Genomic DNA, 27,869 nt, shown 5'->3' on the forward strand with positions numbered 1-27,869 from the left:
CTGAGCCTGGGTGGCCAAGTCCTGCCTCTCTGGGGCAGCTGGTGGGGTGGGGGGTGCGCTGGGGCCGCTGCAAGACCCCGGCTCTGGTGGGGGGTGTACATGGAGATGTAGTAACAAGGACCTTTGGGCTCTGACCCCCAGGCCAAATCAAAGCTCCCCCAATGTCCAATCGCAGCTATGCCTTTCCCTCAAACAAAACAGAAAGTAGGAAACAAGGGTGCCTTTTTAATTGCAATCAAATATGCCGTCTGAAGTCAGCGTGCTCCCCGAGCCCGGCCCAGGGGCCGGGCACGGCCCAGAGCAGACGGTGTGCCTCACTGCGCCACTGGGGGCCAGGGTGTGGCCACTGGGCTTAGCCCCATGGTGTCCCTGAGCCACCGTTTCCTCTGCAGGTGGCCCAGCCTCCGGTGCCTGGGACAGGGGAGGCGGGGCAGAGCGCGAGGCGTGAGCACTCACACCTTCGCACACGCATGCAGACTTTCCAATGTTCGCATTCATTCCTTCCCCTCCGTTGCTCAAAGGTCAGACAGCATGGTGAAGCCACCGCTGGGCAGGCGTGGGCAGCACAGCGGAGCCGCCTACTTCTGTATCTGGAACAGGAAGAGCCGCAGGTTGATGTTCTTGGCGGCCAGCAGCTTGTTGCACTCCACGGAGTCGACGATGGGCAGGGGCACGTAGTCCGTCTCGTTGCTCTCGTTGGTGAAGACGAAGTGGTAGATGACCGGGCTGATCTTCACATCGTCATAGGGACCCTTGAGCAGCAGGAAGGAGCACTCCAGGGGCGCCGTGACCTTGCTCTTGAGGAGAAGCTGGAAGGAGAGTGTGCGCTTGCACGACAGGTTGGGGTTACGCTCTGAGTCGTTCACGCGCGCCTTCAGGACCCACGTCTGGTTCAGCACCGTGAACCTTGGCGTCTCGTAGTACAGGCGCGTGATGAAGTCATCCGTGCGGTACGGCCGAAACTGGACCTCTGTGGAGACAGACAGGCCGGGAAGAGCCGGCAGTCAGTGTGGGCAGGGCCGGGGGTGGCGCCTTCCAAAGGCCGAGCGAGGATAAAGGCTCAGCCAGGGAGGAAGGCAACTTACCAGGAGGACACAGCGTGCTCTACTTGTCACAAGGCAAATCAAACGCAATTATGGCAAATGGAGGCGTACACAAGCTTGGGGGAAAGAACTACAAACAGAAGTAACACGCATTAGCTGCAGGGAGTCCGGAGGCTGAAGGAAGTGAGCGGCCCGACCCTCGCTGGCCTCCCTCTTTGCCCCCCCCAGGGCCCAGCCCAGGCAGAGGGAGGCCCACCCAAGGGGCGTGGGTAAGCAGACACACAGACAGGATGCGTTCTGAGAACAAGTGCACTTTATTGGTTCTGATACAGAGCTGCCAGAAAAGCCGGCAGGCGGGCGGGCAGGCAGGCGCGTGGCACGTGAGCCTGCGTGGGGCGCAAGGCAGAGCGCTGGCGTGTGGCCCAGTGCTGGGCTCCTGTGCTGTCACACAGTTCTCTCAGCACAGCCCGGGGCCCACGGCCCACGAGTCCCACCACGGAGGTGGCCAGTCCTTCCTGTGTGGACGGGGTTCCCTGCCCGGCCACCGCCACCATCATGATGCCTCAGCCCGCCCAGACCCACAAGGCCTGGCCTGGACTGTTTGTGCCATGGCGCCCACCAGGGCAGCTGAGGCTGCAACTAACCAGGGGCCACGACCTTCTGCTGCTGAGGCTGCCGGGCCCTTCGCTCTCAGGCCTGTGCAGGCCCACACCTAGCCAGGCCTAGTCCAGGCAGCACGGTGTGACTGGTTGCCTGGGACCACCCTTGATGCTCTGAGCCGGCTGCCTGGTGTGGGCTGAGCAGTAGAGGGCTGTAGTCTCCCTGAGTGGCCCCAGTGTCAGCAGGTGCTTCTTGCTGTTCTCTGTATCTGGACCAGGCCCTGGCCTGGCTCCTGCTCCCCAGCATGTCCAAAAGCAGTGGCAGTGGCCAGGCGAGCCCATGAGATCCAGGAGGCCTGAGCGTGGTCCAGCCTGCCCGTCCCTGGGCGTCCACTCCCAGCTCTGCATTTTGAGCTGAGCACCCTCAGCTCATTCAGGAGCCCTGCCCCTGAGCATCTTCTTGATGGCCTCAGGAGACCCGTGGCCACTGCAGTAACTGCCTGCAGGCAGGACCGGATGTGCTGAGTGCTCTTCTTGCCTTTGGCTCCGCAGGGCAGGCCCCTAGCTGCTGGGCCCTCCAAGACACACCCCCCTTCTGCTTAGACACTGACTGTCCCAAGGCCTGTGCAGCCCCACGCAGTAGGATGTCACCTTGTTGGGGTGGCAGGCCCAGGGAGGGGAGGCAGGTGGGAGGGCCTCTGAGAGCCATGCAGGTGCCCCTGGGGTCCTGCCCCGGCCCCTCCCCTGCTTGGCCTCTGGCCTGTCTTCTCCCCCAAGGTGTCCTCCCATTCACCAAAAGCTTGTCCACAGCCTGGCCTTCCAGCATGGCCTGTGCCCACTGCTCAGAGCCACTGCTCCCCAGGCTCCCAGCCGCCCCCCCCCCCACCCCCAGCCTGTGCGGCATGCAGTGGGTGGCAGGGCGCCTCACCTGTGTAACCGATCTTCTCAAAGCTGAGCAGGCTAAAGATGCTGTTGTAGAGCTGCATCTCCTTGCGGTGGCTCTGGTCCATCTCGTCTAGGATCTCCATCAGCTCATTGCCCGTCTTGGTTGGGTGGGCACATGCAGCCTCATGCACCGTCAGCTCGTGGAAGGGGCCATGCCACGGGCAGCCGATGCGCTTATATTTGCACTGGGTCACCCTGGGGAGGAGGCGAGCACCGTGGTCACAGCCTGCGCCCTGTGGGAGGTAGCTCTGCCCAGCCCTGCTCATACAAATTACGCCTTGGAGACATATCCACCGTGTGCCAGCCCCCAGGAAGGGGTCAGAGTGTGTGGGAGAAACTGAGAGAAAAGGAGCACGTGAGAGCTGTGAATATACATGCCACCTACACCCTTTGCTGGGAGGACTCTCTTGCTTGGCAACAGTGGCCACTGACCATGGTCTTGGACCCTATGCAGCTTCGCTTTATGTGAGGCTCGCCGGCCTGACCACTGGCAGACAGCAGGGTCAGCCAGCAGGGACTGGGTTAGGGTGCCCATGCAGCTTCACGCTAAGCTCCCAGAGCTGGCCAAGGACAGAGAGCCTCTAAGAGGTCCCCATGCAGCCAGAGAACCTTGGAGAGCCAGGGTGATGTCCAAACAGCCACTGGGTCCAGATCACAGCCCCCTGCCCTCTGCAGGGCCCACCCCTGCTCCCCTCCAGGGCCTGGGCCCCAAGCAGCTTCACCCTGGCCCATTCCCTCCAGATTGCCACTGGGCTATGTGTGCAGAACCCAGGGCCAGGGCAACAAAGACCAACGAAAATAACCCACATTGTGGGGCCTCGCCTGCAGCAGGGTGGCCTCCAGCCCCATCCTGGGCTCCACGCATGTGGTTAAAGCTCCGGCAGGCAGGCCGGCCCAGGAGGTTACCTGTCCTGACACTCCTCTTTCTGGTGCCTCTCCAGGAGGGAGCGGGGAAACTGGCGCAGGCAGAAGCCACACTCGGAGGGCAGCTCGCTCACGGCTTTCTCCACAGCCAGGTTGCGGCAGCAGAGGCTCTTACTGATCTCACAACGACAGTTAGGGCATGTGGCCTGCTCCTCCTTCAGCCGGGCATCTGCTAGTAGGTGGATAAAACAGCCAGCGCACATCAAGTGACCGTTAGTACACTGCGAAGAAGGAAAGGGAGATGAGCTCACAGACCTGCAGGAGGTGCACACACGCACGCACCAGCCTGCCCCACCGGCTCCAGCTGCAGAAGGGCCTGCTGGCCAGGAGAGGCAAACAGAGCCACTGCTCAGGAGGAACGGGCCTTGGGCGCCTGGGTGGCTCAGTTGGTTAAGCGACTGCCTTCGGCTCAGGTCATGATCCTGGAGTCCCGGGATCGAGTCCTACATCGGGCTCCCTGCTCAGCAGTAAGTCTGCTTCTCCCTCTGACCCTCTTCCCTCTCGTGCTATCTCTCATTCTCTCTCTCTCAAATAAATAAAATCTTAAAAAAAAAAAAAAAAAGGAGGAACGGGCCTTTTCCGTGGAACATGGCAAACACACAGCCAATGGGGTTCCTGTGGAGAGGTAGGTGACTCAAAGAGAGCCCTTGGTGGCTTGCAGGGGTGACAGACCTCCACTGAGGGAGGCCCACAAGGGTGACTGGTTTGGCCACACTGGGGCTTGGAGCCTTTTCCCATCCCAGGGGCCAGGGACTGTGTCACGGGTCCCCCAGAGGCCCTGACTTCAGGACACCTACAGGAACACGGACTCTTGTCTGAGCACAGCAGCGGCACTTAGCCAGCAGCTGCCGAGTAGGAGCAGACACTGCTCCCCTGTGCTGGGGGCCTGGCCCCTCCACTCCGGCCCTCCTTGGCCGGCACAGGGGAGAAGGCAGCTGCCACCCACCCAGTGAGGCTGGCTTCACACGGGGACCTTCCTGAAGGCTGCTGGCACAGAGCTGGGGTGGATGGGGAGACCCAGCTGGCCTGGGACAAGGGTGTTGTGAGCACAGTGTATGACTGGAGGAGAGAATGGGAGCTGCCAGCAGGACAGACTGCTGAGCCGGGTCAGCAGGAGGCAGGCCCCCTTCCTTTGGGAGCCTGCAGATCTGAGGCCCAGACACTGGCTGTGGGCAACATGCCCGTACTGGGAGTCCATGTGCACGCAGACAGTGGGCCTCTGGTTCCACAGGCACATCCTGAGGACCGATGTGGTGCCGTTCAGGGAAGTACACAGGCTGTGGGCCTGGCCCTCCAAGGGTAGGAGAGACCCACAGAGATACAAGAGCAAAGACTTGAGCTGAGCGTCCCCCTGGGGCAAACACAGCTCCCCAGGCCTGGCCCTGGCTGGTAAAAACCTGCAGGGGCAGAGGTCAGGGAATGCTGTGGGGGGCAGGTAGGGGTTCTGCTGAGGGTAGCTGGATTTCCACTTGGAGACTCTCCTGCAGCCAGCTGAGGGTGAGCAGGCAGATGGCACGATCACAGGCCTTGCCAGCAGCCGGCCTGGGCTCCCCAGCCAGGACAACCCTCCAGAAAGCCACTGGGCCACAAGCTTCCCCCGAGGTCCAGGACACTTCTGAGGGGGGACTGCAGTGCAGTAGAGGCCTGGCCACACCCACACACATGGGATCCTCGGTCAACACCAGCCGCCATCCCATCATTTCAGGGGTCTGCGCACCGAGCTGAGGAGCTGTGGGAGGCCGAGGGAGCTCTTGGCACCTGTGTGCCAGGCCTGGGGGCTAGTGAGTGATGGGACTTACGTGTTAAGGACCAGTGCAGGTGGGAGGGCTGGAGACAAAGGCCTCATTCACAGAATCCATGTCCACACAAACACCACAGACTATTTGTGCCAAAAATCTCCATTTCTAAGTCAGGCCAAAAATTAAAATGTGCAAGATGAGGGAGGGGAGCTGGCTGCGCTCAGGTTTGGAGGAAAAGGGACTGGCAGGGGTGGGCCAGTGTCAGCTTTGGACACATGGGCTGGCGGGGTGGGGACTCTCAGAAGCAGCGGGGATGAGCGGAGTCCTGCTCACGGGAGCAGCAGGCTACCCTGTCCACCCCCAGAGGTCAATGGAGAAGCCAGAGATGCGGTGGGTGAAAGAGAGGGCAGGGGACACAGACACCACAGGCCCCCGCCACCCGGCGGGAGGCAGAGACCAAGGGCCCAGGGCATGTGTTTAATCACAGCCCCCGCCAGGGGCCTGAGTCCGGCAGAGACCTGGCTTCGCCAAACCATAGCCCCGGAGAGAAGACTGTTGCAGCTTGCAGAGGCATAGAAGGACGGTGTTCAGGCTAACCCTTAGTCGTGGGAGGAGGAAACTTCAGGGTGCCCCCTGGAAGTGAAGCCACAACCACTGCCTGGCACCTCCGAGGGCCTGGCTGGACAGCAAGGCCCTTCACCTCCAGGGCCTGCAGGATGCCAACTCTGGGAGCCCCCCCACACCACAGACTCTGGTTCTCGATGCCTTCTGGTGAGAGGCTACCTGGGCAGGGCCCAGCTCCGCAGGCACCACTTGCCTGAGCAGAACAGCAACAGAACCCACCTGGCTTCTCTTCTATCTCAAGGTGGCGCAGCCAGGGTGTGGGGCTAAGGGTGAGAGACTTGGATGGAGTCTAGAGCCTCCTGAGGAACACCAAGGTTGCCAAGTATATGACACCTACCTCCCAGCACTGCCCTGAAAGTCCACTGCTCTGGTGCAGAGCGGACCTGCATACCCCTCCTGGCAGGTCTCTTCTAGAGCCTGTGGGCTGCAGGAACATCCAAGCTAGCTCTCACCCCCTTCCTCCTGGAGTTTTTAGATGCAACACAGGCTTAGGAGAAGCAGTACTGACCCTTGCCCTCCTCTGGGGAGAGGTAGGGTCACTGCCCCTTAGGCCCCAACAGCTCAGTTGTGAGACGGAAGACAGTGAGCCAGCAAGATGCTGCAGAGTGCTACTGGCCCAGCCAAGGGACAAGCTGACATCCACATGCAGCCAGCATCTCACCAGTTACCCAAGGGGTGTTCTGCGGTAAAAACCAGGTGGCTGGTCTGGGCCCAGATGACATCCAGCCCAGGTGGTCTGTCCACAGCAGGGTGGATCACCATGCTCCAGAGCCCTCCCCGCTATCCAGGTCCTCCTCGACCTCCTGAGCAAGACTCCAACTCCACATGCAGGCCTGGCCAATTGGTAACGCAGACTTAGCCTCCTCAGCAGCCAGGCTGGACTGTACCTACCCTGACTTGCCCAGCTGGAACCTGGCTCCCAGAGGGCTCTGCACAATGCCAGCTGCAGGCCAAGCCTCCAATGGACAGCTAAGGCAGGCCAGAGTGCCCCACTCCACATGCTAGAGCCAAGCCCCCAAGAGCCTGGGTATCCCAAGAAGCAGCTCCTGCAGCGCCCACCCAGGCTGCCAGGAAGATCCTGCTGGTTGGAGGGGCAGGGAGAGGGGCACCCCAATTCAGAACATTGTAGGGCTTCCCAGGACAGATGCTGGCTCAATCTCTAACCTACAGGTCATCAGCAGCATGACCCTGGGCTTGCTGCTTTCTTCTTGGGGCCTCACTGTCCTCAGGCACAAAAAGTGACAAAGACAGGACTGGCCTCATCATGTGCTGAGAGATGGGGTGAGACATGTATGACAGCATGGCTCAGCCCCCAGCACATGACAGGAACAGAAGAAACACCCACCATGGCCATCACACAGCAGAGCCTGGCCAGCCCCTCACATGGCCCCCACCTGGAGAGCCTCAGAAAGGACTCCTGGCACAAGCACGTGATTTCAGCAAAAGCTCCTCCCTCACCCCAGGAGGCCCCAACCCCACCCAAGCCCCTCCGCAAACAGCCCAGGGGCGGACATTCGTACCTGCCCTCTCAGGACACCACCCAGCAACCTCTCCCTCTACAGGCCCCAGGCAGCCCATGTGCACCCAGGCCAGCTTCCCCCCGGGGCTAAGGGGAAGCTGATTGTACCGTCCAAACCCAGGAGGAGCCCTGACTCCAGGCCTTGGGCTGTAAAGGGACCTTAGAAAACACCACCCCCCAACTCCTGGAAACCAAGCCTTGGTCAATAGGCCTTTTAGGCCCTCTTTTAAGCCTGCAGTACATGGTCCCCTCAAACACTGGGGGCTCCAGGAAGGCTTGGCACCTAGGCCCATGTGAGCAGCCCACCCTCCAAAGGACAGCTAAGGGCATTAACCCAAAACTGCTGCTCAGCCCAGCTGGGGGTCCCTCTCACCATGCTCAGCAGGGCTGCAGGGCGCCCTATGTCCCTGACGTTTGGCCTGAGGTCTCAATTTCTTTATTCAAGGGAACTAAGAAGAGATCTCACCGTGTCCAAGGAATGCAGCTTTACAGCCAGGACTCTAACACTCCACCCGGTTTTGGGTCTGAAGTCCTGGACCAACAGCTCCCAATATCACACAAGAGTTAGGACTCGGCTGGGAACCAGTCATTCCCATAACCAGGTTCTTGTTCAGAATGTAGATACTCCGGATTGAAAGGCAACTCAAATGACAAGTAACCACCACAAAAAAATACAGGTTCTCATGTAGCCAGAGTTCAGAAACTTTCTCCTCTCTATGCTCTTGTTTTGGAGCTCTATTCTGCCACCTTTCTTACCTCAAAGCATGAGCCAGGAGCTAGGGAAGACAATTCCAGGCCAGCTGGATGGGCAGCCTCATGGGGGATTCCCTAAACATCACTTTGAACAGAGCCTGCAGTACCAGGCATGCTGACAACCACTGGGGGCTCCCCAAGGCCTGTGACCACACTGGCTGGGGCCTGGGCAAACATGGGCCCACCTCTGCTTCCTAGGCCTTTTACCAATATGACTGCCAATCACGTAACCAGTTTCCCCTGCCAGGGCCTGAGCCGAGTCCTGGAGGAGACAGACCTTAGGGGTGAGAGGCACAGGAAGACATACCCAGCCCTCCCACAGGGCAGAAACTGGCAGGTGCCCCAGTCAAGTGAGGACAAGCATCCTGTCGCAGGGAGAGAGGATGGCCACTGCCTCTGTGGGGCCCCAGAAGAAAAGCAGGAGTGGGGAGAGGGCACCCAGGCAGAAGGGGCACAGGAGCAACAGGTGGGAGGAGGGGGTGTGCTGCTGGTAGGCCACAAAGCCACTCGGGGGCCACACCCTGTGACACCCCCGACTACTCCTTCCTGAGGGGGGGGGGTCACAGGAACTCTTCTGGCTGAGAGTGTGGTGAGGGGTGGTGGAGCTAGGTGGCCCCTCCCTCCAGATGCGGGTCCACAGCTCAGGGCCTCAGCTGATGTCAACAGGGTCCTACCAGGTATATCACACAGACAACACACTGGGCCTTGTGTGAAAGGCTTCGGGGGGAGCCCAGGAAGATCAGGCTGTAGTTTCAATGTTCCAGGCACCACCAAGGCTGTTTCCTCCAGAAAAGGCACTCAGACACGCAGGGCGGGGGGCGTGGGGGGCAGGTCACACTGCCCTGGTGCTATACAGTTCTGCATCTACGGCAGATGCCCTGTTGCCCACCCTGCATGAGTATCCCTGCTCCAACTCCAGCCCTCCTGCCCCCCGCTGCCTGCCCCAGTGGCTGCCTGGGACTCTGGAAGGTGGCCCCATACCCTGTAGGGCTGGTCACCAAGGCCACACCCAACACCCGCACAAAGAACATCAAAGCCGGCACCTGTTGTACCCACCCCGTCCCTGACCTGACCTAACTTAAAGTAGGCCGTGGTGAAAACCATTTGCATGAGTGCCTTGCTCTTACACCAAAGCAAGTCCCAGCCCAGGTGTGTGTGGCTTGACGTGCTCGATGCGTGGGACAGCCAGCTGTGTGGGGCCAGGGGCTCAGACTCAGAAACAGGGGGGTAAGTCTGCTGGAAGTGAGCTCTGCCCGCCGCCACCACCACTCCCCTGTGGCATGGAGGTGGGGTCTGGTGGCCACAGGGCAAGCTCTCAAGTTACCATGCACTCAGCCAACTCCAGGGGCCCACGGAGCTGTCCCCCCCAGACTCAGCCAGGCACAGCGCACAGGGCTCACCATGGCCCCTGGCTACTCTCCTCGCCCCAGAGCTGGGCACCATTTGAGACAATCCCCAGACACAAGCCGCGTGTCCTGGTGGGGTCAGGGGAAATGCTGCTGGTAGGAACAGAGAATGGAACACACCACAGGCCCCACAGCGGCCGCCAGAAGCGGCCAGTCAACACGGCTCACCAGAGAATGGAACACATCACAGGCCCTAGAGCGGCCGCCAGAAGCGGCCAGTCGACACGGCTCACCAAAGAAGGCCCTCAAAAATGAAGGGGCGGGGCGCCTGGTTAAGCGACTGCCTTGGGCTCGGGTCATGATCCTGGAGTCCTGGGATCGAGTCCCGCATCGGGCTCCCTGCTCGGCGGGGAGTCTGCTTCTCCCTCTGACCCTCCCCCCTCTCGTGCTATCTCTCATTCTCTCTCAAATAAATAAATAATATCTTTAAAAACAAAAATATTGCTGTGCACTTTAAAAAAAAAAAAAATGAAGGGGCTGAGCCCAGGCCAAGAGGTGATGGCCAGTAGTGGGCCCCAACCAGGGACACACAGAAAGCTGTGTGTCTGCCTGTTTCGAGACAATGTGTGTAGGGCCTAGGCCATTCATTACCAAATCCTCCTGGGAGTAAACCCAACTCAGATGGGACGAGGCAATGACACAGGTCTCTAGGCCCATCCCAACCACTACCCTCAATGTCCCCATCCAGGGTCGTATGCAGTAGGGAGCCACCAAGAAACCTTCCCTCCTTCCTCTGGCTCATCCCTCGGGCCCCTCGTGGGCACGGCTACGCATCCAAGCAAGGTGTGCCCCCACCCACGGCACGGCTTCCAGCAGCCAAAGCAAGTGCTAACCCATGGAAGGACTCTAGTCAAACTTTCTAGAGTCCAGAGCTCTGCTACTGATATGTTCTAGAGCTTTCTCCAGGCCTCCAGAGATGAGAGGAAAACAACTCACTATCAAGGCCCGCCTGTCACTTGGGAAGAATGGAGGTGGAGCAGGAGGACCAGTACCAGAGCCTACAGCTTTAGCATCATGGGCTCTCCTTGCTTAGCAGGCCGTTTCCAGGGAAGCTGCTCAGCACAGCCCATTAGGCCATGGGGAGGGCCACAGGTCAGGGTTGTTTCAGCTCCTTCACTGTCTCTGTCACAGCTGCTTATCTGCCTGCCTCCAGCCCGCCCAGGACAGAGCTCAGCTCCCAGCACAGCGTGGGCTGGTTTGAACCAGCCAGGCTCACAGGCCCCAGCACAGTGGTTCTGGCCAGAGGCAGAGCTTTGGGTCTGTGCTGAGTGGACCAGGAAGCACCATGTGGCCTGTTACGTCATCATGCCAGGTCCAGGTCTAGCCCACTCACAGGACGAGAGACCCCCCCCCAAATTCCCCTGGGACCCTCCCTCCAAACCACTGGTGGCTTGGCTTTTTAGAGCTCTCATCTAAGACCCAAGGAAGGAAGAATTCCTACACCTGAAAGGATCAAAAGATCATGGGCAAGGGAAAAAGGGGCTGGAGAGCGCCCAACTCTAAAGGGTACCCCCAAGGCTGAGGGGCTATGGGAAGCACTCCCCCAATTGGGTCAGAAGACCTATGGTATTCCTGAGCTAGGGCCTCTCGCCAGGATAGGCTGAGAGGCAGTACCCTCCACCCAAAAAACTCAACCCACTTCCCTGCCAATGGCTTCTCTTTCCTCTCTGCACACCAGGGTCCTCCTAAAAGCTACCTCACGCCAAAGCAGGAAAGAACTTGGAGATCTAGAGACTGGGGAAATGGCAACCCAGATTAGCCTTGTGCTGCTTTCTACAAAAATGATCCTCTCACCCATGGCCCCCAGTTTGAGTAACAGCAGGAAAACAAGGCCCCATCAGCTATGACCAGCTCCTGCAAGTGCTAAGAAAGATGATAGAGAACCTGTTCCATTCCTCAAAGAGGTTCTTGGAAGAAGGGGTATCAAAGTCAGAGGTGGGGAGGAGGTGTTGAGGTGGAGAGAGACAGGTGAACAAAGAAGGCAGCACACTGCAAACTGACCTGGGCCAGAGTGTGGCCCCTGCTGCTATGTGGTGCACATGTAAGACCTACCTGGGCCAAGGGCCCTCTCTGATGGCCGTGGCTGGCTAAGGACTGAGTCCAGCCACCATTCAGGAGCCTCACATGGAAAAAGGAGGGTGGACACATTTCCTGGAGTGCTGGTAGCCTAAGAAGCCAGGCGTGGTGTGGGTACGGCGGGATGGGGTGGGAGTCTAACTTAGGGCGTAGCATGTCTAGAAAGCAGAGCACGAGGTCAGGCTGGGAACAGAGAAGGGACCCAGACTGGGGCTTCATGCAGCTGGTTCATCCAGACCGGGAATGAGGGGAAGGGAGAGAAGACGGAAAAGAGATGACCCTATCCTTTCAGGGTTCTTCCCAAATAAAAGGGAACGAGAATTCTTTCAATTGGGAGATAGAAGATATACAAGAGAAGCTTGAAGACAGCTTTCGGGGGTGTGGCTGCTAAAAAAAAAATAGAGAATAAGGGCGTGAGTGAAGAGGAAACACCCGGGTCTCCCGAGTCCAGGGAGCTCAAGAATGAGGGGAGCCGACGCTGAGGAGTGTGCGGGGGCCTTTGTTACCAGCTCTCTTGGGGGTCAACTTGAAAGGGTGGGCTGGGCAGTGTTGAGGTGGGGCAGCGGGGAACGCTGAAAAATAAAGAAGCGAAAAGATTCGAATCAAGAAACAAGGGAAGTCAGAACAAGAAACTGATTATGAGTAGGAAACAAAGTCCCGAGAGGAAGAGAATCAAGAGCTTCCGAACAGACGCCAGGAGTCCCGACTACTGGGCCCCGGAGCTCAGACCTGGCTTCCGAGGGCACGCGGTGCCCGAGGTGGGGGGGGAGGGGGACGGCCGCGGCGGGGCTGGAGCCGGGCTGGGTCGGGGTCGGGCCGGCGGCCCTACCTGGTACACGGAGGCCTTAGGCAGGTCCAGGCAGACGGTGCAGCACAGCACCGAGTAGAGCCGCTCCTCCAGCTTCCCGCTGCCCGCCGCCGCCGCCGCCGCCGCCGCCTCGGCTGCCTCGGCCGCCCGCAGCCGCTTCTTGGGCGGCGCGTCTGGGTCGCCGGCCGCCTCCTGCAGCTGCCGGGCGCCGGCCAGGCCCGCCTCGTCCGGGAGCCCGGGCCCCGCCGCCTCGCCCAGCGCCGCTACCGCCGCCGGCCCCGCGGCCGCCCCCGGCCCGGCCCCGACCCCGGCCCCAGCCGGCACGGCGCCGGCGGGCCCTGCGGCCGGCCCGCCCCCGCCGGCCTCCTCCGCGCCGGACATCACGGCCGGTCGGCCCGGCGGGCGGGTGCCGGCGCGCACCCGCGGCTGGAGGTTAGGGGCGCCGCGCGCTCCCGCCGCCCTCTCGCTGCCGCCGCGACCCCGCAACCCCGCTCCCTGCGCCGCCGCCTCAGTGGGTCCGGCCCGCCCGTCGCCCCGAAGCTGCCGCGGCCACCGACCCCGGCGCGGCCGCCATCTTTGTTTTCGCTGCGCGCTCCCCCTGCCGCCGCCACCGCCCCCTCGGTCTCCCAGTCACGTGACTGTGTGGGACCAATGGGAGCACCACTCAGGGCTAGACGGTACGTCCGTCAGACCCAATGGGCGCGCAAGGACGCCCAAGGGCCCGCCCCTGCAGAAAGTGGGCAGGAAGGGGGCGGGGCCCAGGGCAACTTGCGGAGGGGCGCGCGCCCGGGGCGGGGAAATCCTGGGGTTGGGGGCGTGCGCGCCGCTTCCGGTCCGTCTAGGGTGCGGCCCACAAGCCGAAGGCCACTCGGATGGTGGGCATTCCTGGGCCCCCCCACGTCGGGCTGTGCTTGCGCCTTTGTCCTCCCAACACTCAGGTCTGCGTGCACGCCGGGGAGAGAAACCCTGCCGGCCACTCCTGTCCCTCTTGTGTGGGACCAGGTGTGCTTCCACAGCACCCAAGCATAGGTACTCCCCGAGAAAGGGCTGCGGACCCCGAATTTAAACCATTAATCCCGGGGTTGGAAACTGAAGAGGGGTCCACTGTGGAAAGTGAGGGTCTTGGAAAATCAGGACTTGCCTTGCACAGGCCTGAGGACAAATGAGTACATGTCAAGTCAGCTCTGAGAGGGAATGTTAATTTCTGGACAGCTGTAATACAGGTATAGGACAGTCCTCCCCTGTCCCCACCCCAGCCGGCAGCCGGTGAAGGTCACTGTCCTGGAGGGCCACCTGCCAGGCTGTACAAGGATATTCAGAGCTCCAGTATGTCACAGGGTCCAGGACTAGGTCTTCTCAGTCTAGGGGCCCTCCTGACAAGGGTGCCATTAGGAGGTCAGGCTGAGTGAGGCCCCAGGGCTAGTTTCAGGACATCCCTTTTTTTACACAAGGAAACCAGTTGCTGCGCTGGAGCTTTAGAAAGCTCAGCGGAGGACCCCTCGATCCCTTTCAAGAATGGGCAGATTCCATATTCCTGCTGTATCCCTAAGGTTTATTGGAGACCAAGCCTCTCTCTGGACCCAAAACCACGGCCCGACCAGCATCAGGCCCCAACATGTGCCTGGGGCCCCATCTCCTTCATTCTGGTCTAGGCGAGTGCCCACACGCAGCCAGAGGGACAGTGCCCAGATTCAGGCACCTGAGCACCCTGACCAAGGCATCCATCACCCTGCAGCAAGCTCCCTTTGGGAGGCAAGAGAGTCCGTCCTAGGGGAGGAGGCCCACAGGAACAGGCCTGTGGGAGGGGGAGGTGTAGCCAGGGCAGAAGCCCCACCTTGCTGTCTCCAAACATCACTCCCACTGCAGGCGCTGTGTGTGCAGGGCTTGGTGGTAGGCCCAACTGCCTGCAGCCAAGGCCCAGCGACAGACGTCCTCCTTTGGTAGCAGCAGCAGTCTCTCTTCCTCTAGCCGGCTCAGGAGGCCTGCAGCACCCAACATTGCGCCCCCCCCACATTCCGTAAGTGTTGGCTGTGAAAACGGCCACAATGAGGATGGTTACTGCAACCACCAGCACCACTGCCTGACTAGCCACAGAGCGGCCCTCAGCACCAAGGTGGTCACCGGCCACTGCCAGCACCATCCCTCCTCCCAGGAGCAGGTTGGCAGAGGAGCGGTCCCCATTCACCCAGTGGAAATCGAAGGCCAGAAGGGGCAGGCCAATGACAGTGGCCACCCAGGCTCCAGCAAGACAGTCTTCATCTGTGCCCAGCCCTGGGGCCAGCATGGTGGCAGAGGCCAAGGCCTGGAGCAGGAAGCCAGCAGCGGCCCCTCGACTTGCCTGTCAGCACAAAGATAGGAGGAGGTGTGGGGAAAAAAGAGGCCAGGACCTTCCTTTAAGCAGGGAAAGGTCTGGGGGTCTCATGCAACCCTGGGCTTCAGATTCAACCTCCCGCCACCCTCTCTGTGATCGGGGGAACTGGACCTGATGCAGATCCTTGCAGTTTGGGAGCGGGACACATCCCTGCCCCCTCCCGGTGTACTCACCTGGGCAGTGCGCACGGCTGCATGCAGAGACACCACTCCCAGTGCCAGGTGGGACAGGGTCGTGCTCCACTCACTCCAAGGCTTGGGGGCCATGGCACCTCGGGTGGTAGGGAATGTGAAACAGGAAGGGGATTCAAAACTTTGGAGAGGAAGAAAACGCAGAAGCCGGCGACCAGGAGCCCTAAAGGCGACTCTCCTGGACTCCCAGGTTCCAGAGCCCCATTTCTAAGTGTTGGGATAGGCTCATTCGAAACTTTCCGGAGCCCTGGGACGCAGCTGTGGGGAAGAGGAACCTAGTTAGGCCGGGAAAAGAAAGGAGAAAGCGAACCTGACCTGGGTGGGCGTGAGTTCTGGGGCCCTGGAATCCAAGTGGGGGTGCCGGGCCTCGGGGAGAGTCGCGCGCAGGCCCACTCGACCTGGTTCCTGCGCTCCGGGAGGCGCCGTCTTCGGAACCTGGCCTGGAAGGAGCTACAGCGCAGGCCCTCAGCGGCGGCTGAGCTGCGAGGCCCCGACGCAGAGGCGAGCTGTAGGCCGCAGTCGCCCACCCCGCCGCCCGCCGATCGGCCGCTCGCTCGCTCGCTCGCGGTACGCTGCCGGGTCTCCCCCTTCAGCCCAGCCAACATTGGCCGGACGCGAACCAACGAGAGGAGCGGAGGCTAGAGCGGTGGGAGGGCGGGGCCTGGGGAAGGGGGCGTTCTAGGAGAGCCAGACAAGGTTGTGAAGGCGGAGAGGGTACTAGGAGGAGGGAGCTCTGTCCCACGATTGCGGTATGATACCCAAGTGGTTTGGAGGGATCTGTGGTGAGGGGAGGGGCTGTGAAGGGAAGGGCCAGTAAAAGGGGCGGGTTGAGGGCGGAGCTGTGAAGGTCGTGGGCGGGGCTGAGAGGGGAGTGGGTCTGGGCGGGACTGCGCGGAGTTGGGAGGGAAGAGACTGTCGCAGGGGGCGGGGCTGTGAAGGGGTCTGGGCGGGGCTATGAGGGGGGTCTGGGCGTAGCTGGGAGGGAAGGGGATGATACAGGCCGCGGGACTGGGCGGGGCTGTGATGGGAGGGGCTGTTGGGCGGGGCTGAGAGGGGAGGGGTGGTCTGGGCGGAGCTGGGAGGGAAGGGGCCGTTGCAGGGGGCGGGGCTGTGATAGGGGTCTGGGCAGGGCTGAGATGGGAGGAGGGGTCTGGGTGCAGCTGGGCGGGGCTATGAGGAGCGTGGTAATGTGAGGATGGGCGCTTGGCCTCCTACCAGCTGTGGGCTCTAAGGGGCGAGGGCGATAGGGTCCTCCGCGGAAGGCTGGGAAGGATTCCGAGGAGGTGGTGTGTGGAGGCCGTGAGCGTTCTCAACCTGGGGTCTCAGTGAAGTAGGGGTGGGAGGCGCGAGGCAGGTGTCCGGGTGGGGCCCGGGGGGCTCCTGTTCCTGGCACCCCCTTTTCTCGGGCGCGCGGCCCCCACCCGCGGGAGCGGGGCCGTGGGGGCGGCCTCCCCGAGCATGCGCACCGGTTTTGCAGCGCGCGGGCGCGGAGTCGGGGCGCTGGGACGCGGGGCGGCGCGAAGCGGGGCCCTCTGCCGCCCCGCGCTCCCATGTACGCCTTCTACTCACTGCTCATCTACATCTTCTACAGCCTCTTTCGTAGGGATGGCGGGGCTGCGGCGGCCGGCGACCCCGGGGACCCCGCCCAGGTGAGCGGAGCGGGCCCAGCACGTCCGGCGCCCCCCTTCCTGAGAGCGGGTTTTGCGGGCCCGCGCAGCGCACGTTCCCGGGGCGCTGACGCTGGGGAGGGAGGGCCGTGCGGAGGACCCCGTCTCTGTTGTGCTGTTGGAATCGGAGACCTCAACTCCCTTGGCCCGGGTCTCGGAGGGAGGGGGGCCCCCCCGGCTGCTTACCCAACCCTCAGAGGTCCCGCTGCTCTCTCCCCAGAGTGCGGGTTGCCAGCGCGGGGGTCGCCGCCGCCCCGACCAGCCCCCGGCAGAGCTGTGGACCGAGCTGACAGGCCTGGTCGGTAGGTGCTGTCGGTGCGCCGGGAGCGCTGCGGTCCCCGGGGCCAGGAGGGAACCCCGCCGTCCGAGAGAGGAAGGGGTGCCCGTGACCTCTCTGGGAGGGAGGGACCCAGGAGGTGCCTTCTGGTGGTCAGGCCTCCGACACGTGAGCCACAAGCCTCGCTTTCCCGCTACCAGGCCTCACTGGCTGCTCCGAATCTGAGGATGGGCCGGAAGAGGGAGCCGAAGGCCGCCCTACCGAGGTCTCCCTGGAAGAGGCTCTCGTGCGTCTTGCTGAGTTCCTCTCCGTCCAGCTGGGGGCGGAAGAGAGCCTCGGGAATCCTCCTGACCTGACCAAGGTGAGCGGGGTGAGGGTCCTCCAGCTGGTCCATACTCTCTCCACAGTCCTTTTGGTCTCCCCGTGCGTGTCATCACCTCCGTCTTCTCTGCTCTGGTGCTTCTATCTTCTTTACAGCCGAGCGATGTCCCCCCACTGTTGACGGTGACTGGTCAGCTCTTGGCCCTCCTGGCATGGATTCGGAGCCCCAGGGGAAGGCAGGCCCTGTCCCAGGGGACTCAGCCAGCCTCGGAGGGGCAGTGCCCCACTCCTGCTGGTGCGTAAGGAGTAGTGCATCGTAAAGGGAGTGTGTGGAGGGAGTGAAGCCCACAGAAACCGAGTGGCCTGCAGTTCGGGGTCCCATGCCCAGCCCTGTTGCCGAGGTGTCCCCTCCTTCAGGTTAGGGGCCTCATCAGTCTTAACTGGCCCACCCCACCCCAGGATCCCCATCTCAAGAAGAGAGCCCTTCCCTTTCACCAAGGGATGAGGCCCAAGGGCAGAACCTTCCGCAGTTGGAGGAGGACCAGAGGGCTTGGCAGCGGCTGGAGCAGCTCATCCTCGGACAGGTAAGGGGTCCAGAAGGCGACAGGGACTGGGGTGGAGAGATTGGAAGGAGATGCTCCATCCTGTGCCCCTCTTTCCTTCCCAGCTAGAGGAGCTGAAGCAGCAACTAGAACTGCAGGAGGAGGAGCTGGGCCGGCTGCGCCTGGGAGTGGTAAGGTTGCGGGGTGGGGCTCCAGGAGGGTGACAAGAGAGGTGGCCCAACTTTCAGGTGAGTCTTGAGGGCTTCTCTCTCCACCAGGGGGCAACAGACTCAGAGAAAAGGGTTCAGCATCTAACCCTGGAGAATGAGGCTCTGAAACAGAGCCTGAGCCTCACTCGGGACCTCCTGCTACACTGGGGCCCTGGCCCCTCCACCAGGGCCCCCCAGGTATCCTCCTTAGCTGTTATCTCTCCTGCAGTCTGGGGCTCCTGAACACCTGGCTACCTGCAACACTGTCCAGGATCTAATGCTGCTGGAAGCCTCTCTGACCTTTCAGGAGCAGAGCCCAGGGTGCAGGGGGAGGGGGGTGGACAGGCCCTGGGATGGTCTGTGCAAGGAGACCAGTGCCCATGGGAGAACGTCTCTGCCCTGTCCTGTGGCTTTCCACGTGACTGACCCCAGGAGAGCAGAGGGACTTGGGGGAAGGAGTCCCGTATAAAGTTGGGAGACGTGGATTCATGACGAGCTGTGCCTGCTCCTCTCAACTTGACGTCCCCATCCAGCCCAATGGGGCTGCTGGCGTGCACCTCCTTTAGTTCGCTCCTGGCTCCACAGCTGACCTGGCTCCCACCCTTCCTGCAGGAGGAGGCAGAGGCCTTGGCGGAGCTCCAGAGCCGGCTTCAGGAAGCCCAGGACACCACAGAAGCACTTCAAGTCCAGGTGGGCACTGAGCCCAGGGGCCGGGAAGGCTGGGGCACGGGGAGGTGGGGTATCTGAGGCAGGGCCTGGTAAGTGCCCTGTTTCCTCAGTGACAAGGGTGGGGTTGGGCGGGACAGCTGGGGGTGCAGGAGGTGCAGCTGCAGGGCCTTCGGGGGGCCCTTCGGCAGCTCCAGCAGGAGACCGAGCAGAACTGTAGAAGGGAGCTGCAGCAGATGCATGGGCGGCTGGCAGGTAAGGGATGGGACCAGAGGGCTCGCGAAAAGGCCATGGGGTCAGGGCTCTCCCTCACAACAAACTCTCCCTGCCAGGACTTCGGGCACGGATGGCCAGTCTGCGTCAGGGCTGTGGGGACCTCCGAGGACTGGTCAGCACATTTACCCAGAGCTGTCAATGTTCGCTCAGTGAGGCCCGGGGTCAGGTCAGGACCATCTGCCCCCTCTCCAGAACATGCTCTCTGAGCAGCCTGGTCACTGTTCTTCCGTGGGGAACCCTTATTCTTTCTTTCTACCCTGGGGGGCTGCCTGCTGTAATGGAGGTGGTAGGCTCTGGAATCAGAACAGCTTGTGATCTCACACACCCTAGGTGTGATCTCATTTCTGGGTCTCACTTTTGTCGGTACAAACTGGGGTGACAGTAAATCCCTCACAGGATTGCCAACCCTGGAGGAGACAGATGTCTTTTTCCCTGATTCTCCTCAGGTTCTGGGTCTCCACCTGGGCCCACAAATGATGCCCCTAGGGGCCCAAAGCCACTGAAAGTTATATCCTCAGCAGCCCCTCCGCCAAGCTCCTCAACTGCACCCACTTCCTCACATCCCTATTCCACCAGGTGTCCTGGGCCCTGGGGGCACTGTCATCTGGCGGGGCTGGGACTCAGCTCCCTGAGGAGCAGCAGGGGCCCCCAACTGGATGCCCAGGGCGGCTGCTGGAGCTCAAGGGTATGGCAGGCTTGGGAAGTGGAGGAAGTGGGGCCTCCCCATGCTTTAGGGCCTGGGAGGCAGCCCACTGATGTGATCTCCATCCCAGGAAATATCCGTGTGCTGTGTCGGCTGAGGCCAGGGACACCCTCCAGCCTGGTGAGCTCGGAGCCTGGCCCCAGTGGCACGGTCACCACCTGCTATCGAGGGCGCCAGCGTCGCTTCCGCCTGGACTGGGTTTTCTCTCCAGAGGCCAGCCAGGAGGAGGTGATGGTCTGCCCTTGCGTCTGTGCTGTCCTTCCCTCATACTGCCCCCGGATCAGAAGAGGCTCTGGGTTCCCCTTCATCTGCCTTCCCGGTGGCTGAACTCCAGTGAAGGGAAGGGAAGGGAGCAGGTTCTGGGAGGCAGGAATGGGAGCCTAGCTGGGCACCTCCTCTGCGGTTCCAGTGGAAATAAGCCTTCTGGTTTAATGGAAAGGTTAACATTTTAAAAAGTAACTTTTTTACCAGGAAACTAAGGAAAATGATCTTGTCTGAAATGATGGCCACCGCTCGAGAGCTGGCTGCAGAGCGTGGCCAGGGTGGGGACAGTGCTGTAACCACCTTCCTCCAGGCTTGCCGGCTGCTTACTCTTTCAGCCGGGGTGGAGTGGGCTGGCTGTGAGGGCAGGCTCCCCTCCATGCCTTGTGGCCAAGGAAGCAGTCGGGGCGCAAGGGCGAGTGGGTGGTTTCCAGCCTCAGTGCCCTCCTGGGAGCCCACTACAGACCCCGCTCTCCTCCCCCCTCCCCGTTCCCGCCAGGCCCAGCTCCCCACCTTGCTTCATACGCTCCCTGTCTCCCTGTCGCTGTCCACATAGACTTTGGCATGAGAACTTCCAAAGCTCAGGAAACAGAGGCGATGGAGTAAGGGAGAGAGCTAGCAGAGATTCTGACCTGTGTTGGCCTCACAGGTACACGGTGTGAGGAGTGGCAGGTGGCCAGGGCTCCTTCCCCCACTTCCTGGAGTACCACGGCTGTTTTTCACTTGTCTCTCTATCTCACACACTTCCCCTGGTCTCAGCCTGCATCCCAAACTTCAGCCCTGTGCAGCCTGCCCCGTCTGCAGTCCTCTGACGGGGCCCTCCAATTCCAGTGTGTCTGAATGAAGGAGCCAAAGGCATCTTTCACTGAGCCTGCTCACCTGTGTTCCCCATCGTGCAAGGGCACCACAGCCCCCCATCAGTCACCCTCAGTGCTTCCTTCCGGTCATGGAATCTCAGTGACCTCCCTGGCAAGTCTGCATTCTGCCCTCATTGCTGGCAGGGAACACGTTAAGTAGAACTTGCAGGCTACTCTGTTGGCAGCCACCTTCTGGCCACAAAAGCTGGCCATGTCATTGCTCAAAAGGCTGCTGCTGGGGTCCAGTTGCCCACAGGATATAAGTCCCAGCGCCATTTCCTCCTCAGCCGCCTCTCTGTGTACCCTCGCAGGCCAGGGTTCCAGTGATCTTGACGAGCCACCGAGAGCTGGTCACTGTGCAGCCCTTCTGGGCTCATTCTTTGTGTGCCCGGTGCTGCTCTAGTCCTCTTGTACATGCTCCCCTTGAGCCCTTACGACAGGTGGCACTGTAGTCGTCACCTCACAGAGGGAAAACCTTAGCCCAGAAGGACGATGGATGCTTTGCTTCCCATCATACCTGGGGTTTGAACCTGGCAGCCAAGCCCAGCATCTGGGCTCTCGGCTGCTGCGCCCCTGGGCCTCCCAGGTGGTCCTCAGAATTCCAGTGCTCCGTGTTGCTTGCTCTTTCTTTCTGGCACATCCCTTCCCTCCTCTGCCTGGCAAATTCTTGCAAATGCCTCCTCCAGGGAGCCTCTTCAATTTGTTGGGAGATCCTCCTTTCCACTGTGCCCTCCTAGAGCCGCCCTCCCCAGGGAATCAAGCTTCATTCACACTGTGTCCCGGGTCCTGGGGCTTAGGACCCTTACCCCCTCCGACCCTAGGTCTTCCGGGAGCTGGAGCCAGCTGTGCTGTCCTGCCTCCGAGGCTACAGTGTCTGCATTTTCACCTATGGTCAGACGGGCACGGGGAAGACCTACAGTATGGAGGTGGGAAGGGGAGACCCGGGGTGGCTCCTGGGGCCAGGGGCTGGGATGTGAGTCTGATGCAGCACCCCACCCTGTCCCCAGGGCCCACCTGAGGACCCTGGCATAGCTCCTAGGGCACTGCAGTCACTGTTCCAGGAGATGGGGACTGGAGGGCAACACCGTGTAACTCTCAGCATGGTGGAGATCTACAATGAGGCTGTCAGGTCAGGGCCATGCTACAGTGCCTTGTCCTCACCCTGTGCTCTTCCAGTTACCCTGGGAACCTCAGAAACCGAGCCCTTCCCTTTCTCACCAGGGACCTCCTTGCCCCAGGGCCTCCAGAGCGCCTGGCCGTGAGGCAGGGCCCAGCAGGCCAGGGGGGCATTCAGGTGGCTGGTCTCACCTACTGGGATGTGCCCAACCTGGAGACCCTGCACCAGGTAAGGCTGCCCAGTGGCAACGCACCCCCCCCCCCCAGGAATTCTCCAAGGCCCCGCCTGTGCTCCCACCTAGGGACGCAGACCCTGCAGCAGGTAGGTCCTATTGCTCCGCCCTCCAGATGCTGAGCCTGGGGAGGAGCAACCGGGCCACCGCCGCCACCACCAAGAATCGGCACAGCTCTCGGTCGCATGCTTTGGTCACGCTGACACTACGCACAGCGTCCCCACCTCGCGGACCAGGCACCGCAGGTACCAAGGCGCGCACCTGAGCCCCGCAGGTTGGGGGGAGGGCCCGCAGCACCCAAGACCAGGGCTCCCTCCACGTCGGGCTTGCTTGCCCTTGCAGGCACCCTGCACCTGGTGGACCTGGCTGGATCCGAGCGTGCCTGGAAGGCAGGGGCGGCCAGCACGTCGCCGGGAGACCGAGATGGCGCCCAGCGTCTGCGGGAGGCCCGGACTATCAATCGCTCACTGCTGGCCCTGGGGGGCGTGATGGCCGCGCTGCGGGCCCGCCGGCCACACGTGCCCTTCCGCGATTCTCAGCTCACGCGCCTTCTGCAGCCTGCGCTGGGACCTGGTGCCACCGCGGTGCTGCTGCTGCAGGTGGGCCTCGGGCAGGCATGGGGTGGTTTGCAAGCCAGGCGCCGCCCGCTCAGGGCCCGCCCATCTGCGCCGCTTCCCCGCAGATTTCCACGCGGCCCGAGGATCTGGGCGAGACTGTGTGCTCGCTGAAGTTCGCCGAGCGAGTGGGCCAAGTGGAGCTGGGGCCAGCCCGGCGCTGCAGGGCCCCGCGCTCTGGGACGCCCTCTTCCCTCAGCACCGACACACCACTCACCGGGACCCCCTGCACTCCCACGCCGTCCCCCGGCAGCCCTCCAAGTCCCGGCCCAGAGAGCGACTCCAGCTCGGCCCTTGGGACCCAAAAGAACATGCCCTCGTAGTCTGGAGTCGCGTCTCTGCCGGCAGAGGCAGCAAAGCTCCTACACCCTCACAACCTCCTTGACCTCTGGGGGCCCACTGCCCCCTCCCCCGGAATTGGTTCCCTTGCCCCATGAGTATTTAGTGTAGGTACATGATTGCCTCTCCCTCCCCCAGGCCCTCAGCTCCCTCCTTATCACCATTTGCTGTTATCGCAGCACACAGCAGGGGATGCCAGAACCGTGGGAGGTAGACCCCGCCAAGTGGTTATCCCAATCACCACCCCATCACCAAAAATCAGACTCGGCATTAAAATGTTGTCTACTCCTTTACTGTTATCTTCCCCACTACCACCACCAAAACCAAGCAGAATTTTGATTTCCTTTCCCCAAAAAGGTGCTGCTACCTCATTCCCAGGCACATGAGGGAGGACAGGACTTCAGGCTGGAGCCACCATTTAGGTTCTCCCTCCCCCAGCCCGGAGCCAGGGAGGGGAAGTGACACATGGTGATGGATGGATGGATGGAAAGGATAGACCCGCAGAGAAAGTAGGATCAGGAAGGGGCTGCTGCTAGGAAAGCCCCCACTCTTTCCAGTCTTGCCTCTGGGGTAGGAGAGGCATGACCGACCATCAGGGCCAGGGTGGTGCCTAGCTAGACCACAGCCCTTTGTGGGGCAGTCCAATAAACATCGTGGATTCTCAGCACCGCTGGTGCCTGGTGTTTCAGGGCTGCCGTGGCCACAGACACCTCTTGGACCTCTTGGCCCTCGTTCCCCAACAAGCCAGTGGTGGCAGGAAGGGATAGGAGAGGAAAGCTCCCCTGCCCTGGGAGCCTCACAGGCTGTACCAGGAGAGGAGCCAGCCTGGGGTGGAGGCAGCTGGATCTCGGGAGTGGCTAACCCACACATCATAGATGCTCTTGTTGGGTGGCACCCCCTGAAAGAGGGCATCTAGATCCCAGAGCAGCCCTGGGGGGCCATGAGTTTCAGGGGCCACCCCCCAGTAGGCTGAGCTGGTTGAAGGTGGGCACTGGGGACAGGGTGTGGGCGGTAGTGGGGCTAAGGGCATTACCACATTGGGAGTGTAGGTGGGCAAGTAAGAGGTGGGCAGCTGCCCCCACAGCGAGGCCCTGTGACTCCCACTGGACAGCCCCCCAGGATCTGGAGAGCCCTGCAGTAAGTGGAGGGGCCAGGCTCTGTGCTCAGGGGAGAGGGGCGAGGGCCTGCTGCTTCCGCCCTGGGAAGTCTCCGCATCTGCTCTCCTGGGCCCAGGAAGGGGGCAGAGGGGCCACAGAGGCCTCTCAGAGGGCAGGGGTGGGGTGGGCATCACCTTCTGCCCACTGTGCCCAGAGCCCGCTGGACCTGGGCTGCTTCGTGGTGCCCCCTCCCCGGGGTCCCCTAACAAAGACTTGATGCTGAAGCCCTCACTGGGTGGTGGCTGGGGACTGGGCGGCCGGTAGGGCCAGCCGTGCAACACGTAGGGGCCCAGGTCCTTGGCGAAGGCTCCCCGCTCGCCCCTGCTCTGCCAGCGCCGGCACAGGGCCGTGTTCTGCAGCCGCAGCGCCTCGGCCGGGATCAGGCTCACGTCGACTGCCCAGAAGTTGCCCTTGGCCTGGGGCTTCGCTGGATCTTTAGGCACCTGGAGGGGGTGGGGAGGCTTGGGTGGGGCCGTCCGACCCCAGACCCTCGGGATTTCCGCCCCAGCTCCGACCCTCGCCCTACCCCACCTTGCGGAAGCATCGGTTGGAGGAGAGATTGTGGCGGATGGAATCCTTCCAGCCCTCGTAGTCTTCCTTGAAGAAGGGGAACGCGGCCTGGACCTGACGGATGATCTGAAACCACCGACCGACCGGCGCGGCAGTGTGAGCCGGACGCAGAGGGGAGCAGCGCCGCCCCTCCCCCACAGCCGGGCTTCGGGGCGTCGCCCCCCCCAGAGAACACCTCTGCGCCCGAGCGAAAAAAAGCCCCGAGGGAAGCGTCCTGCCCGAGCACCTCGGCTCTTTCCCCTGGTGCCCAGGCCTGGACTGGCCCCGCTGGCTCGGCTGGGTGGGGCCAGGTGGGGATGGAAGCCGGAGTCTGAGCCTAGGAGTAGGTAGGGGACGGGTCTGGCGAAAGGTCCGATTACCGAGTGTGAGGGAAAAAGGGGGTCCCTCTCACCTGGGCCAGCTTCAGCCTGCGGGAGGGTGCGGCCTGGATCACCAAGGCAATCATGGCCAAGTAGGTGTAGGGGGGTTTGTCATGCCGCAGGTATCTCTTCTTCCTTCTCTTGGGGGGCTGGGAGGAAGACTCCGACCCAGGAAGCCCCAGGCGTGGGTTGCTGCAGGGTCCCATGCAGGGGGAGACACGCACCGTGGGCAGGGGCCTGGCCCCGTGGAGGCAAGGCAATGGGGCAGTGTGGTGAGGCAAGGCTGGGGGCCTGAGGCCGGCGGGCCTGGCGGGCCAGACCCTTTATCATTCGGATGGAAGGGGGAGGGGAGGGGAGGCAGAGGGAGGGAGAAATCGGCGGTGGGGGAGGGGAGCGTGCAGAGGACTGCCACAATTAGCAGGTTTCAGTTAATCTGGAAGGGAGGGGCAGGGAGGATTCCAGTGGGGGCTGCAGGCGGCCACCCAGGCCTCATTCCTCACCCCTGGGCTGCCTTCAGCACCCCCTACAAGCTGGAGGGAAAAGCCTTTGGAAGGGGCCTGTGACCTACGGTTGCTTTATCCTGTCTGGGCTGGGCTTCAGGCTCGCATTTAATAGCTGCGGGAGTTGATTTACCCAAAGTTGACCTGCCAAGAATGGGTGGGGTCTGCCCAGAGTTCAAGGCTGAGCAGCTTCCGGGACCTAGATGGTGGTCAGAGGGCTTCCTGGAGGAAACTTCAGGAACAAAATAGGGACACAGTTAATTCAAGGAATTTTCCTAGGGGGCGCCTGGGTGGCTCAGTTGGTGAAGCGACGGCCTTCGGCTCAGGTCATGATCTCAGGGTCCTGGGATCGAGTCCCGCATCGGGCTCCCTGCTCAGCGGGGAGTCTGCTTCTCCCTCTGACCCTCTTTCCTCTCGTGCTCTCTGTCTCTCATTCTCTCTCTCAAATAAATAAATAAAATCTTAAAAAAAAAAAAAAGGAATTTTCCTAGGGGCTGCTACAGGGCCCCAGTGGATTCCCAAGGCCTTGGAGGCCACTTTCCTCCCCTCCCTGGTGCCTGTTAACAGTGGGAGCTGACCAGCTCTCATTATTCATTGTGCACCTCACTGGCTCTAGGTGAGCTGGACCTCCCTGGCCCCAGAGGACTTTTGGGAGGCAGAGTTGCCTCCCTTCTCTTTTGGTCCACTGAGTCCAAAGCTCTGAAGGTTGCTACCCAGGAGGATGCCCCTCATTCTTACGGGGCACTTGGGCAGTGGTCCTGGGCTTTCGTGTGTGTGGGTGGAGGAAGAGGTCTCCTAGCTGGAGGGGTTTACTGGACATCTCTTGGGGCCAGGCCTTGAGGATACAGCTTCATGGGTCATAGTTCCTGCCCAGTGGAGCACGCAAGGACCACCTGGCTTCACCCTGGACAGGAGTGAGAGCACAGGTGTGTCGTGTGAGTACACAGGAAGGCTTCCCAGGCAGCCACAGGGCCCTGAGGATTAGTCTAGGTAGAAGGAGATGTTCCCCAGGCAGGTGGGGGTTGGCCTGAATGGAGGAGGGGCACCCTAGGGAAGAGAGTGGAGGCTCAGGCTGAGGAGGCCTGAGGGGCCAGAACCCCCTGCTCAGGCCTGGCTATAGCGTCTGAGGGTTTTAGCAGGCACAGGACCTGCCCCAGAAGTGTGGTCCCAGAAGAATGCCCCTGGCAGGCCCTGAGACTCACTGGTCCTCTCAATTCCCAGACCCTGTTCTGTCCCCTCACCTTCTCTCTGGCCATCTGATCTGTCAAGGCCTTTGAGTTAGTCAAGGCCTATGGTCTGTACCATGACCCAAAGCCCAGCCCTGCCCCCTACCAGCAAGTTTGCCCAAGGGGGTATTGGGCCCAGGACACCAGCAGCGGCTGGTGCTGGTATCAAGGCCCCCAGACCCAAGGGAAACCACAGGAGCACACTTTATATAACTCATTTCAAGAATTCAACTTTTCTTGGGTAGCCTCCTCCCACAACATTATAGTCGTAAATGGTTTAAAGTCTGCAGCATACAGTAGGTAGCCAACTGGTGTTAAGGTGCTGAGGGTAGGCAGGAGTGCAGGAGGTGCACTGGGGGAGGCAGTGTGGGGGCGGAAATGGATGAGGTCCTGTGGAGTACCACACTGCCCCCTTCACTCTCAGACGTCCCGTGGTTCCTCTGAACCCCTACGTCACCTCTTTCCGTTCCCAGAGCTCTAGTTGACGGGGTCCGTGTGTCTCACCGTGCTGTTACTGCGTACGGCTTCCTAACCGCACTCCATTAGCAAAGAGGTCTCCCTCCTTCAAGTCTTCAGTCGCCACGTCCCCTCCACGCGTCCTCCCTTGCTTGGTTTGACGTTCAAGGCTCCTTGAGTCCGCACTATTCCTATGTGACCACTGTCCCCCGCCCTCCTAAACCGCCCCCTCGGTTACTTCCCATGGCCCCAAAGCACCGGGTCATTCCACTTAGGTCTATGTTTTCCCTCCGTCCGTGATGACTCTGCTTTGTCCGGTGAACTCCGACTATTCTTTAGAAGCCCAGGACAAATAGATGGCCGCTCTCCCGAGAGCCTTTTGACTGCTTGCCCGTCCCGCCCCGTCCGCGCCCAGGATGCCGCGGCCACCGAGACGCTCACACAGCACCGCCCGCAGCCGTCCTCTCGGGGAAGGCCCCGCCCCCTGGCCGGTCGGCCACGCCCTCGGGCTTCCGTGCGGGG

At 61.6% G+C, this 27,869-nt stretch overlaps 3 protein-coding genes and 1 pseudogene across 7 annotated transcripts; 1 reads left to right on the forward strand and 3 right to left on the reverse strand.

The window, feature by feature from the left end:
* Positions 1-205: 205 nt before the first annotated feature.
* On the reverse strand, positions 206-12,817 carry LOC113926251 (cysteine and histidine-rich protein 1). The gene is made up of 4 exons (XM_027600909.1): positions 12,458-12,817; positions 3,494-3,732; positions 2,571-2,782; positions 206-970 (listed from the first exon to the last, which is right to left on the reverse strand). Exons 1-4 carry the CDS (start codon positions 12,815-12,817, stop codon positions 579-581), a joined length of 1,203 nt encoding a protein of 400 aa, XP_027456710.1. The 3' UTR covers positions 206-578.
* Positions 12,818-13,807: 990 nt separating this feature from the next.
* LOC113926347 lies at positions 13,808-15,705 on the reverse strand (annotated as a pseudogene).
* Positions 15,706-16,334: 629 nt separating this feature from the next.
* On the forward strand, positions 16,335-23,758 carry KIFC2 (kinesin family member C2). Of its 4 annotated transcripts, none has more exons than XM_027600642.2 (18): positions 16,336-16,647; positions 16,886-16,967; positions 17,143-17,303; positions 17,420-17,558; positions 17,723-17,847; positions 17,931-17,996; positions 18,084-18,212; positions 18,627-18,704; positions 18,821-18,935; positions 19,013-19,122; positions 19,533-19,641; positions 19,730-19,887; positions 21,599-21,703; positions 21,785-21,906; positions 21,999-22,122; positions 22,242-22,371; positions 22,469-22,725; positions 22,779-23,757. In XM_027600642.2, the coding sequence occupies exons 1-18, from the start codon at positions 16,549-16,551 to the stop codon at positions 23,061-23,063; spliced, it is 2,394 nt and encodes a 797-aa protein (XP_027456443.1). In that variant the 5' UTR covers positions 16,336-16,548; the 3' UTR covers positions 23,064-23,757. The 4 variants fall into 4 exon arrangements, with proteins under 4 accessions (XP_027456456.1, XP_027456466.1, XP_027456443.1 ...); XM_027600650.2 differs by having other exon boundaries at positions 16,339-16,647; positions 22,809-23,754; XM_027600655.2 differs by lacking the exons at positions 19,533-19,641; positions 19,730-19,887 and having other exon boundaries at positions 16,335-16,647; positions 22,779-23,758.
* Positions 23,759-23,856: 98 nt separating this feature from the next.
* Positions 23,857-27,789, reverse strand: FOXH1 (forkhead box H1). Of its 2 annotated transcripts, XM_027600931.2 has the most exons (4): positions 27,396-27,789; positions 25,198-25,402; positions 24,768-24,872; positions 23,857-24,679 (listed from the first exon to the last, which is right to left on the reverse strand). In XM_027600931.2, the coding sequence occupies exons 2-4, from the start codon at positions 25,369-25,371 to the stop codon at positions 23,876-23,878; spliced, it is 1,083 nt and encodes a 360-aa protein (XP_027456732.1). In that variant the 5' UTR covers positions 25,372-25,402; positions 27,396-27,789; the 3' UTR covers positions 23,857-23,875. The 2 variants fall into 2 exon arrangements, with proteins under 2 accessions (XP_027456732.1, XP_027456729.1); XM_027600928.2 differs by lacking the exon at positions 27,396-27,789 and having other exon boundaries at positions 25,198-26,201.
* Between the last annotated feature and the right edge of the window lie 80 nt (positions 27,790-27,869).

Source organism: Zalophus californianus, chromosome 4 (assembly GCF_009762305.2).
Source record: "Zalophus californianus isolate mZalCal1 chromosome 4, mZalCal1.pri.v2, whole genome shotgun sequence".
Lineage (NCBI taxonomy): Eukaryota > Metazoa > Chordata > Mammalia > Carnivora > Otariidae > Zalophus > Zalophus californianus.